This window comes from Coregonus lavaretus (genome assembly GCF_964263955.1).
Source record: "Coregonus lavaretus genome assembly, chromosome: 3".
Taxonomy (NCBI): Eukaryota; Metazoa; Chordata; class Actinopteri; order Salmoniformes; family Salmonidae; genus Coregonus; species Coregonus lavaretus.
In genome coordinates, this window is record NC_139990.1 from 24,564,663 (window position 1) to 24,577,142 (window position 12,480).

Sequence of the window (12,480 nt, forward strand, 5' to 3'; positions counted from 1 at the left end):
AAGAGGTGTCCACATTCACATGTATATATAGTGTATGTGAGGATTCAGCATTTGGTTTATAAGGTTTACATTTGGTTTGTGTGTTGTAGGCATGGTTGGGCAGGTAGTTGTTCCCTAATCCCTGGTAGTTCCTCCTAGGTACTTGTCAAAGCAGCTTAATGTTTCCAGGTTTCCATCCAACTATTTCATGCTGATGAATTACCTGACGCATAAAAATAGTCACGACCGGTTGATGGAAACAGGGTATGCGGTACAATTGTATAAATGCTGACAATTTGTTCGTTTTACAGGGTGGGATCTTTTTGTGTCGGTAAAATTAATTATGCGAGAAATTGCGCCTTCATGCGCAAATATTGATATAATAACCATCACGCGATAATATGTTGTGTGGTCCTCACACTACGACTCGGGAAAACATGCAGTTTATTAGGCTACAGATGAAATAAATTATGATGAACATCACAGGGTGGTGAAAGTGCACGTGATGAATTTGATGCTCCTTTCCAATAAATGTTGAGGGTCTTATTCTGGTGACATGATGATCGATGCTTGGCCGCCGTTTGACAAATAAAAATAATATCGCGCTTATCCATAATAATCTCATCATGTAGGTAGCCTACCCGCACTGTATCTGCAAGCTGTTGAGCTGTTGGCTAGAGTGCACGTGCCAAGATCAGAGTGGGCACATTTTCTATATAACGTTAACGCAACAGTTTTTGTGACAAAATCATCAGTAGGGTTGAAAATGCGATGAAAACCCATTTAACTTGTTTTGATCAAACTATTGCGGATAAAAGTCTGTGCGTGATGACGTAGTGCACATCAAAATAACGTTTGCTGTTAAATTCACATGTACCGAATGAAAAATACATCTCTGGTGGTAAAATTCGAACATTATTTATGCAGAATTGGATGGAAACCTAGCTCTATTGCATTCACTACCGTGTACTACAGTGTTTGTAGTGTTTCTTGGGCACTTATTGTCCAAACATTTACATTTAACCACAAACCACTATTAAAGATGATTTTATTTACATGATTTTTTTTGTGTGCAAAATTAACAGCTTTACCTTTCATTAAAAGCAAACAACTAAACCAATAATCAAAGTCCTTCATTGCTGAAACAAACTGAAACCACAGCTTTTCAATCAAATAAGATGCCTCTCAATTCCTGATTAGGACAAGTGATACCTTCAGTAGTTTCAATTTACCATGATTAACAATAATTACTATTGTATTGAAAATAACATTGTAATCTTTAGTTGCTCTGGAAGCTGTTACCATTTCTAAAGAATGTAATTTCAGTTGTAAAATGTAAAATCAACTGCCCTTTTAAAACTGCAATAGTGTGGATAAGCATCACTAACAAAACTATTTGAACTGAGTGAGTTGAAGTGCAGAGATCACTTAATTAACATGGTCTGAGCAAAACATGGTGCAGTTTCATTTTCAAGGTAACACTCAAACATATCTTGAAGTTGAGTAAAGTAGCATCTCTCAAAACACTCATTTGAATACAACCTTCTCTTTTCTAAGGGAAAGTGTATTTTTATTACATGTACAATAACGTACACAAATTAAGCAAGGTCACACAAGAGACCAGTAGTAATGATAAGAGGTATATCTGCGATTACAGTAGAACTTCACATTTTAATTAAACCTCTTCTTGGCGCGGAGCTCTTGGAGCCCCTCTCGGCTCACTGCTTACTTTCTTTCAGCAAAACAGCAAACACACGACCAACGGCATCCCTACAAAACACAAGCAATGTGGGTCTCTCACACGGAACTGCACCCGTTGGGACACCCAACCACCTAGGCACACTCAATCATAGCAGCTACACCTCGGCAAGCCCTTGAAGGAGCTAACCCAAAGACAAACAAAAAAGGAAACATCTTAAGAGTGAAAATAAGTGACATCCCTGATGTTGAGAAAATTAAGATGTTTTTTTAACTTATATATAATATATTTATCTCTATATGCTGATCAGTCCCCGTTAGAGTCTGTGTCATCATTAATATAGTCTTCCTCTATGGGCGTTTCACCGTTCTCTGTCCCCCACTCATCCTCATCATACTCAATACTGTCATTATCCTCTAGTAGTTCATTCTCAGGCTCAGGCCCACCTGCAGCTGCTGCGGCCTCTGCCCCGCCGGGCTCTGCAAACTGGCCCAGGTCCCTGCCTGGCGCCACGTAGCCGTTGTTGTTGAAGGGTGCCCTGTCCCGGGCCTCCTCCTCAACGTACACCTTCTGGTGGCACATGGGACACGTGTCCTGGATGTAGAGCCACTTACGGAGGCAGAGTGCGTGAAAGTAGTGTTGGCACGGCGTGATACGTGCCGACGTGGCAAACTCCTGGTAGCATATGGCACAGACGTCCTCGATGTCGCGCAGCTGGCCACCCTTCACCTCCGGCAAGGAGTTGATTTTCTTGACAGCCGTACGGCGGTTGATGAAGGTCTTCCAGCCATTCTTGGCCTGCAGGTAGATGTTGAAGTAGGCGTGGAGGCACATCATGCAGGCGCGGATCTTGCTCCCTGACTCAAACATCATGGTGTAGGCGCCGTTTCCAAACATGATGACGCCAAAGACAAACTCGATGATGTTGCCTGTGGAGCGCACGTAGTAAACGTAGTCGTCCAGCTTCTCCCACAGCACGTTGTAGTAGCCGTCCACCATAAAGAGGCCGTAGACCGTCAGCGACACCACCACCTTGAGGCAGAGCTCCACGCAGAAGGCAGTGACGGCGAACAGCCAGGTGTTGAGGGCGTAGCGGTGCCACAGGGTGTAGCTGAGCACAACGGGCAGCACGAAGAGGCAGAGCGATACCAGCAGGACCGGGAAGTGACGGCGGAAGGAGGAGACGTGCGAGGCACTCAGCGACATGAGCACGGGGTCTGTCATGCCATGGATGAAGTGCAGGATGGCAGTCAGCAGAAGGCACATGTTGCGGCTGAGCCGCACCAGCCGTTCCTCAGGGTCCAGGCCACTCAGGCCCGTTTGCAGGGCCAGGATGAAGAAGAGAACGGGCGCCACGAAGCCCAGCCGCTTGTCCTCCTCCTCGGTAGAGCCGATGAATGCTAGGATGCTGAGGCCCAGGTAGTGGGCGATGGAGGAGATGACGGCACTCATGCCCAACACAGTCAGCGTAGAGTCGCAGCCGCTGATGATGAGGTTGCTGAACAGGTCCCAGAAGACGTCCCACGTCAGGTAGCTGTGGTCGCCGCTCTCGTGCCGTACCACCTTGACTACGTAAACCAGGATGATGGCCTGCGCTGTCATGCGTGTGAGCCAGAAGACACGCAGCACGTCCGGGAACCGGATCCTCTTCCAGGTATCCTCTACCAGAAGCTGCAGCCCGTAGATGCGGTACATGTGGCGCAACAGTAGGTAGACGTAGCGGCAGGAATAGTAGAACCACTTGAGCTTAAGGGCCAGGCACACAGCCGTGTTCAGAGCCAGAGCCAAGCCAGAGGCCACTGCTACCAGTTGCCGTACGTCCACGGGAAGCTCGATGATGAGCCCCCACAGCGGAATCATGATATCCAGGACCACAAGAACAGCAAACACGGACTGAATGTTTAGCAGTACCACATAGCCCATGCCGAAAAGGAGTTGCACCACGGCCATACCCAACCATAGGGTGGGCCCGTTTCGTGGTAGGAGTCTGAAACCCAGCGCTGCTTTGTAGTAGGCGCTGTAGAAGTCTATGTGAGATATGGCATAGTAGTTGATAAGAACGGCCACCCCTCCCAGGAGCACAGCGAAGAATAGTGTGTAGAACTTGAATAGGGCCTTCTGTGACAACACCAGGACCACACTGGAGACCATGATACCTGAAACAAATTCAAACCATAGTGTCAACATAGCATCAAGTGAAATAGACCATCTGCTGTACAAAAGGTATTGATTTATGATAAGGTTTAGAACTACATTTAGCTGGAGAGGAATCAGTCATTTGGCAGTATCTTACTTTAGGCAAACTATTTGCCAGTGGATACCGACCCTACCGTTGCGCTTGTTTACACGGATCTGCACTGGGGTCGGAACGCAATCATGGTTACATTAAGACAGTGGAGCCAGCGTGAGATATGGGTCGGAAATCATACCTCAATGCAGGGATGGGATATGCCACTGTACTCCAAATTTTACCTTTATCCACACTACTCCATCGGGAAGATTTAAATACTGCTAGTTTTGCCGGAAAACTGCCCTTTTCGTCCTCATAGTAGGTAGCACTAGCCACAGCAGCCATTATGGAAAAGCACGTCACGTTGAACAACAAAGGAGCTGAATGGCTGACGCTGCCATTTCAAAATTGGCTGCAGTGTTTACTGTTTGCTAGTATGAGGACGAAAAGGGTAGTTTTCCAGGAAAATGAACAGTATTTCAATCTTCTCGATGTATCAGTGTGGATAAAGGTACAATTTGGAATACAGTGGCATATCCCATCCGTGCATCAAGGTACATTTTCAGACCCATATCTCACGCTAGCTCTTAATGTAACCATGATTGCATTCCGACCCCAGTGTTGTTCAGCGTAAACAAGCGCAAAGGTAGGGTCGGTATATAAAAATGTGTCTGAAAACATTACATAGGTCTAAGTTTAACAATTGACATGTTTGCAAGGAGAGTGTAGGATGGTAACTTGCAGGGTAGGTAGGCTGTTTGACAAGGGTCATGCAAACAGTGTTGGACTTCAGGGCAGTAAGTATGCCCAAAAAGTAACTGATCAAACACACATTGAGGTCAGCAAACTACCTAGACGTGTTTGTTTGACATCTAAACATGTTTGTTTGCCTGTGACAGTATCGACAGGCCAAAATGAAGGCCACACCGTCAGTTATTTGTCCTGCATTGACAAAACAGGTTTAGCCCATACTTCATAACTTTACTAAGTAGCTACTTGGCCAGAGGTAAATGATCTTACAACACCTAGCTGGTATTCATTTGTCTGATGAGCATGCATATGACCAACATATTGGCTAGCGTTATTTAGTTGGCTAGCTAACTGTACTAGAAAGCCTAGAAGGAGTGAGGGTAGGGTTAATAGCTACCTATCTGGCTAACAACTGCGCAAAACAAGGTCTTTGCGTTGTTATCGCTGGTAAAACGGCTTTGGAAGGATTGGACTGTGGTCGAGGCCCTTCGCGGTTGACAGTTGACGCGGAACAGCCACACTGGTGTCTGCAATAGTAGCTAGCTAGCTGTCAAAATGTTGACAGTGGCTAATACTTATCTTACCCATGACTCGGATTAAAATGTTGCCCGCTGTCCCGGCCCATCCTGACCCAGGATCATAGTAAGAGTTAAAAATGGCGTCGATAATAAAGATACAAGGGACTCGAAGTGCCACATCCAGCACGGTCAAGGCTTGTTGGCCGATTCGGACATTAGCTGACGCCATGGCATAGGGCGTAAGTCCTGGAGGACTCGGTCACTCCGTTTAAAGAGTTAAAAACTCCAGCTTCTCACTTCTTTCGGCGTCAACTTCCCACACGTTATTTAACGGGGTCCATACAATCCGCCATCTTCGCTGCACTCCTGTTGCTATGCAAAGAACGCGGAAGTTGCTACTTTTTTGTAACCCCTCGTGACGTTTCGGACGTCAAAAGGTGTGGCCTGTGACGTTATCGATGTGCCTTATTAAAGATTTTTAGAACTAACTCAAGCCAGACCAGAGCCTTTCGTTTCCAATGGGAGTAAATTAATCATAGTGAGATTCTATTGGCGCGTTGTAGCATTTATTTGCATATTTGCGTTAGGGGAACGCCCACTCTGTGAAGTGCGCGTGTGCAACAACTCAGTTTGCCCTTGCACTCCTTCTAAACAACGCACCTTTTAGAAACTTTGGCAAAGGGTAAAGTCTACAAAACGCAGTCCACTCTGTTTGTTACATATTCGAGTTTTGGAAACACAATACTGTATGGAGATCAAATGTTTTATCGATGAGAAAATTTGCAGAATGTCAGCCAAAATCCCTCTGGCTCCATCTTCCCATTGCCGGCCACTGAGCTTCCTCTCATCACCACATTTGGTAGTGAGTGGAAACGCCAACCGGATGCTTCACATTTATACATCTGGTGAAATATCTGTCGCATTGTTCTAGATGTGGCCTTACGGTGATTTCTGCCGCGTTCACGTGCTAGTCGGAAATAGGAAACGTTATATTTTATTACAATAATAATTCAATACAAAAGGTACACGGGGAACATAAAGTACTAAATTTTGGCCAAAATAATTAAATTACATACAATTGTTTCAAACGATTTATATGGTAGGTAAAGAATCCAAGCATCTCCAAGCATCTCTCCATGATAGGGTAAAATCTTCATAAATATGAGCAATTATAAATCTACTCTTGTCAGAAATGTCTGAGTTTCCTAGTTCTGACTAGCATGTAAACGCAGCATCTAAGACAATAGGGAACTTGGAAAAAACAAGGTCAAATCATGAAGTCAGTGATCTTAAGGTCAGAAAGTCAGAGCTCTATAAATGATTTCAAGACAACTGCGAACGCTGAAAAAAAACAAGGTCAAATCATGACATTAGTGATATTCAGGTCGGAAAGTCGGAGCTCTAGAAAGATGCCAGAGTTTCCGACTTGGAATTCCAAGTTGGATGACTGTTCAAAACAATTTTTCCCAGTAGGAGCTAGTTTTTTCCTGGTTCCCAGTTGTCTTGAACGCACTAAAGTCGGATGTTGGAGATTCCAGTTTCCAGTTGTTTTGAACACGGCATTACAGTTGTTAAATATCTGTCTTTCAGCAGCTTTCAGTAAATCACTAATAACATTTTCATATTTTTGTGCAATCGATGATGGTTCACTTCCAACACTTCCTGTAACAGAATTAAATGCATGAGGGGGTTGTTGCTCAACCTAAACATTCAGGTCACACACACACAGATCAGTCAACTGTTACCTAGCATGTCAATGCAAATACTGATTTGAGGGATTACTTGAATTCATTATGAAAAAACTTTTTTTATTTGGTTATGAGTATTTTATTTCTTCTTTGACTCTAATTGAAGGAACTTTCCTAAGCCATGCAAAGTTGGCGATAAGGCATTTCTGAGGACTTCACAGATTGATACCAGCAAGTGCTAACATGAGCAGTTGGACCCTGTTGGCAGATGGTGTAAACATAAACTACTCTTGAAGAGTAGCATGAAATGCTCTTCCCTAAGGGCAAAAGGCTTTTTCAAATTAGGTCAGGGAAAATGTATTTTAGGAAATGTAATCAGCTTCCAGTAAAGAACACATTCATAGTGGTGTTGTAAATTATGTTTGCCATCTCCACAGGATCCTCATTCCTTGCAGCAGCCATGACTTCAAGCACTTGTCTGGAACAAAGGTAAAAAAGTTATTGATATTACAAAAAGTCTCAAATCATCCTGAACAACAACACAATGAGTTATCACAGGGCTAATCAAATCAATTCAGCAGTTAATTCAGCTGGTTATGCTCAGATTAGCGTGAACGAATGAACAAGTCTAAATTGGGTCATCACTGTAACATACTATATGCTAACGAGACCCCTAGATATTGTACATGCCCTTTCAACCTAGGAACCAACTGACATACATGATATGGCAGGGCTCGTTCCTGTCCTTCAAGCAGTGTCCTGCCTCCCATTTCTTCTTTGTGGGAAATGTAGTTTTGATGTGCTTGGCCCCCGCATGAGTGTTCTTCACCCCACACCATGGAGCATCTAGAAATGTGAGGAGAGCATTCACTCAAACTAGCATTCTCCCAATGTTCTGAAGCAAGCTGAGACACAGATTAATATAAGCACTTTTTCTCAGCAGGGTCACAAACCTGTCTCAATCATCAGTCTTTCACTGGGAATGGACTTCATCGCTTCAATATTTGCTCCTGTTTTCAAAGAACTGAAATGGTGAGAGAACAAAAACAAAGATTTGGAATGAAATAGACAATTTTTACACAGGTGCGTATTCTGCATAATAACTTCTCAATCTCAAAATGATCTCACCAGCCGTTTATGCCAATATATAGATCCAGGTCAATAAGGGCAGCAGCATCTTCTTTAGTTCCATCAAAAGAGTGGACCTGGTAGATTTGAAAAGCATTCAATGACACTCTGATTTATAACTTTTCTAGGGGTCAAGGGGAAATAATGTATTCATTACATGAATGGTTCCCAACTACAAAATAACGTCTGAGACATTTCCTTACCACACCTCCGACACATCTGTCTCTGTTTCTCTTCATGATGTCTGCCAATAAAAAAATGACAATACAAAACATTAGCCATTGTCATGGAATCAAGAGGCCGATGTTGTACATGTGTGAGACAACAAACATACCAAGGAAATCCGTATGCGAGTTTCTGCAGTGAAGGAACATTGGCAGTTTGGTTTCCTCAGCCAAGTCGAACTGCTTCTCAAAATACCTGTCACAGGGAAAAAGTGGTTTGATGCATTTATAATCTTAACTTTTCAATTTTTCCTTCTGTTAAGTGCAGTACATTATTTGTATTGGTGCAGTCTCTAAACATTCTTCTAAAATAAAAAGGTAACTCACTTCATTTGAGTTTCTTTTGGACAGAATTCCAACCTGTCAAAATCTGTTGTGTTGAGAGTAGAGGCATATAGTGGGCTAAATAACTTGACACATTTATTGTACATGTACCAGTATGTTGAAACTGTAAACAACACTAAAATATACATGTATAACAGGGACTGTTAAGAGTTGGAGATGATGACAATATATGGCTGCCAACCTACCTAATCCACATTCTCCAATGGCCACCACCTTGCCCTTGTTTGATGTTGCCAACTCCCTAAGTGATGTGAAGTACTGATCTGGTCCACTCTGTTCAAACTCACTGCAGCGTGTTGGATGACATCCAACCGTACTGTAAAATTCCTCTGTGCATAGACACGAATTGTATGACCATAATTAAATTGTTATAACTCTGATAGCGCTGACAAAATGCATTAAACACGAGTGAATAATCATTTTAATCCTAGTCATTTTGATACATCATCATTACCTCTGGACTCTGCTAATTTGAGGGCCTCCTTGCTGTCTTCAAGATTTCCCCCCGTGATCATGAACTGTAAGGGTTAAGGAACATGTGCCAGGGCTCTACAACCCGGTTCCTGGAGAGCTACCCTCCTGTAGGTTTTCACTCCAACCCCAGTTGTAACTAACCTAATTCCGTTTCTCAACCAACTAATTATTAGGATCAGGTGCCATAGATTAGGGTTGGAGTGAAAACCGACAGCACAGTAGCTCTCCAGGAAGAGGGTTGGATAGCCCTGATGTAGGCTATTAACACAATACTATATTTATGATGTTGACATGAAATTAAACATTGACACAAATCTTACCTTTTGGACTCCAACTTTGACAGCACGGTCAATTATCTGATCAAAGTCACCTGCCCCAAAACATTTGTTTTACCATTTGTATGAGTCTAGAACTAGGCAACAATGTCAAGTGGAAGTACAGATATGTTAGAAATGCTTAATACATTCCCAATCAGCCTAGTAAATGTAACAGAGATGCATATTGTCAATTTGTAAGTCGCTCTGGATAAGAGCATCTGCTAAATGACTTAAATGTAAAAATATTGCACATATCAGATCAGATGTCTCATTTGACAGTGTTATGTAGCCCAAATGCATGTTCAACTCACACCTACCTTTATGTTTTTGATTTCCTCTGTAAACTCCTCGAAACATAGGGTCTGTTAGGTTAATACCAATATCTGTGGAGGAGAATGGCATACATCATCATAACTCAGAAATCATATATATCCCCTGCTTTATAGGCATCAATGTCTATAGTAAGTACTAAGCAGCTATACATAATGTAGACAAGACAACCTTACATCCACTTTCAGCTTTACTATTAATAGGCAGCTCATCAGCTATTTTGAACTGTGTATAAAGTTAGGCTATTGTCAAGTGGCACTGTAACAATAGATCATCTCTGATTCTGTAGATGATTCTGTACAAGCTTCCATGCACAGCTAATGTAATGTAATGATGTCTTGTTACATTTAGGGCAGTGGCGACCCACATTCTATGCAAAAGAACAGGGGGGTTACCTGTTTTGCATGTTATTTTGGCATTAATACATGTCATTGAGTTAATAAAGCCTCCATACAAACATGGTCTCTTTTTTGCTTTCTTGAGTAAGGCAGCTCCAAAATGCAGGTGTTTCAGCCTAGCTCAGTGCTTTCTGTGGTGGTGGGGCAGCCAGCGGAAAATTTGGAGCGTAGGGGTTGGTAATGTTCTCTAGTTGCACCGTGATTGGCTCAGTGTTCTGTCACTCATGGAGACAGTAAATCACTGCCAAATCTAAGGGTAGAGCTCGAAAATTCAAGCCCCTTGGGTGCTGCCATAGAGTTACATTAGAAGTGCCCATCCAAGAAGGCTCAAGGTCATTGGCCACAGATAAAATGACATCAAATCACGTTATATCTACAGTAGCTTTGATTTGACTGATCATGTCAACATCATACTTTCAAAATCTTAGCTAGCAGTCGTCGTCATCATCAATCAAGTCGACAATCTACTGGCAAATCCTTTCTAACCCTTGTCATATGAAGAGAAATAATGAAGAGAAATTATAGATAACACGTATTGGTGCTCATCGGCCATTCGACAAAAACATTACACAACAAGTTGGAAATTGCACATTCAACAATGAGTGGTTTGGATGGAATCAGTGGCTAACTGCAAGCATTGCAAAGCAATCACTAGCCTGCTATTCAGTGGAGTGGGTGTGTGGTCCCAATTCTCGGTTTAAGGGTCTCTTTTCCAAGCTTAAAATGATAAACATTCAACATTGGCAATACTGTCAATCCGGCATGATTTCTGCCGCACTCAAAACAACTGTTAACTCAGAACTGGGAAATCTGACTTCAATGAGTTCAAGACAACTGGGAACTCTGGAAAAAACTAGCTCTGACTGGGAAAATACGCTTTGAACGGTCATCCAACTCAGAATTATAAATCGGAAACTCGGGACTCTTTCTAGAGCTACGACCTGAAGATCACTGACGTCATCATGATTCGACCTTGTTTTTTCCGAGTTCCCAGTTGTCTTGAAAGCACCATAAATCCAGAGAATGCCAGACTTTGATGACATTTGCCCATTTGGACTGAGTTCAAGTGAGCACTGCACAACAAGGTGAGTCCAAAAATGTACTGTATGCTGCTGCATAAATGAGGTTATATGCCAGGGAGATATGTATACTGTAGCTAAGAAAGTAACACTAACTGTGTGTTGTGTAGTAAGCTGTTAGTAGCCCATGTGCCTCACCTTAATAATTTGGTATATTTTTCACTCTTAATTTCGCCTACTGTTCTGACTTGGTGGTGCACATGTAGCCTATAACCTGTTTTAGAGAAATGTAATTATCGAATATTGTAAGAGCTTTCATTGTCTGCTTAAATGACCCCTTTATTTAGCCTATTGTTCAGACATGGTGTACTGGGAGAACACTGTAAGAACGGCCCATGTTCTGAATTCTGTCATTGTACATTTCAAAAGTGCAGAACAAATAGTTATATTGACTACGTCCATACTAGCTCGCTCATTAATGTCTTAATCGAAATTACGGATTGCCTCTTATCTGCTTGTTGTCCCCTTATGCCATAGTTTGTACATCTCAGATGTCAGTAGAAACCACAATTGTTTAAGCAAGTCAACCATATCAGCTATGTTTTTTTTCAAGGCAGTAAATGAGGCTGAATGAACTGTTTCGCTGCCAGACAAGGCTCCGCTGATAGCCAGGTGTAGCAGTGGTAAGGTGTTGGGACTGCTGTTGGGATTCTGCTGTTGTGACAGCTTTATGTAGGCCCTAAAACAGTTTGTTGGCACAGTTTGTCACCGTTATAGTGTAATTAATGTATTGTTTAGTGTTGTGTTATGTAGTGGCTTTACTGGCATGCATCCCCACAATTTATGTTTTGTTTGCCCCACCGAGATTTACATGCTAAAATCGCCACTGATTTAGGGGCATAGTTTAGAAAACTGGCTACAATATCTGTCGTTCGGACAATTGTGGTGGGTTCTGTTAAGCTAAGCTAGCTAGCTAGCAGTAGTAGTAGTAGTAGTAGTAGTGTACATTCAGCAACACCCATTTCCCTAACTTAGACAACGTATGATTTTATAGTTGCTTGCAGTACTGCTCAGTCCAATCCCTGGTAACGTCTTACCTATAAATTTTAAGTGTGCCATCCTTGCAAGCCTGCTGAAAGAAACTCCACTTGCAATTTTGAGCATTTCCCATAATTCTACAACGGCATACACAATTACCATATATAACCAAATAGATACGCATACTTCATCTTTACCTTTGTCTCAGGTGATGAAAAATGAAAATGACGAAAGGAAATATGATGTATTGTTTATTATTACAGTTACTCTAGAGCATTATCAGATATTCTTTGCTATTATTAATATTGCTAAAATAGTAAGAATTGTATTGGGCATCACGTAG

The 12,480-nt window shown here is 42.4% G+C and overlaps 2 protein-coding genes across 2 annotated transcripts; both read right to left on the reverse strand.

Annotated features, from left to right (window-relative positions):
- Window positions 1-1,010: 1,010 nt before the first annotated feature.
- rnf139 (ring finger protein 139) lies at window positions 1,011-5,562 on the reverse strand. The gene is made up of 2 exons (XM_084158395.1): window positions 5,243-5,562; window positions 1,011-3,834 (listed from the first exon to the last, which is right to left on the reverse strand). The coding sequence occupies exons 1-2, from the start codon at window positions 5,403-5,405 to the stop codon at window positions 1,985-1,987; spliced, it is 2,013 nt and encodes a 670-aa protein (XP_084014521.1). The 5' UTR covers window positions 5,406-5,562; the 3' UTR covers window positions 1,011-1,984.
- A 1,401-nt stretch (window positions 5,563-6,963) lies between these two features.
- Window positions 6,964-12,278, reverse strand: tatdn1 (TatD DNase domain containing 1). The gene is made up of 12 exons (XM_084157801.1): window positions 12,197-12,278; window positions 9,670-9,735; window positions 9,356-9,405; window positions 9,016-9,079; window positions 8,747-8,890; window positions 8,544-8,586; window positions 8,327-8,412; window positions 8,196-8,236; window positions 7,993-8,069; window positions 7,818-7,888; window positions 7,584-7,710; window positions 6,964-7,342 (listed from the first exon to the last, which is right to left on the reverse strand). The coding sequence occupies exons 1-12, from the start codon at window positions 12,261-12,263 to the stop codon at window positions 7,240-7,242; spliced, it is 939 nt and encodes a 312-aa protein (XP_084013927.1). The 5' UTR covers window positions 12,264-12,278; the 3' UTR covers window positions 6,964-7,239.
- Window positions 12,279-12,480: the final 202 nt, after the last annotated feature.

Bases quoted from the DNA above. Each gene is read 5' to 3' on its own strand.
- rnf139 (XM_084158395.1), bottom strand. From the start codon at position 5,405: ATGGCGTCAGCTAATGTCCGAATCGGCCAACAAGCCTTGACCGTGCTG. The intron at 3,835-5,242 runs GTAAGATAAGTA...AATTTGTTTCAG, and splicing joins CATTTTAATCCGAGTCATGG to GTATCATGGTCTCCAGTGTG.
- tatdn1 (XM_084157801.1), bottom strand. From the start codon at position 12,263: ATGCTCAAAATTGCAAGTGGAGTTTCTTTCAGCAGGCTTGCAAGGATG. The intron at 9,736-12,196 runs GTAAGACGTTAC...TCTCCTCCACAG, and splicing joins GGCACACTTAAAATTTATAG to ATATTGGTATTAACCTAACA. The intron at 8,237-8,326 runs GTATGTTTGTTG...TTTTATTGGCAG, and splicing joins CTCGCATACGGATTTCCTTG to ACATCATGAAGAGAAACAGA.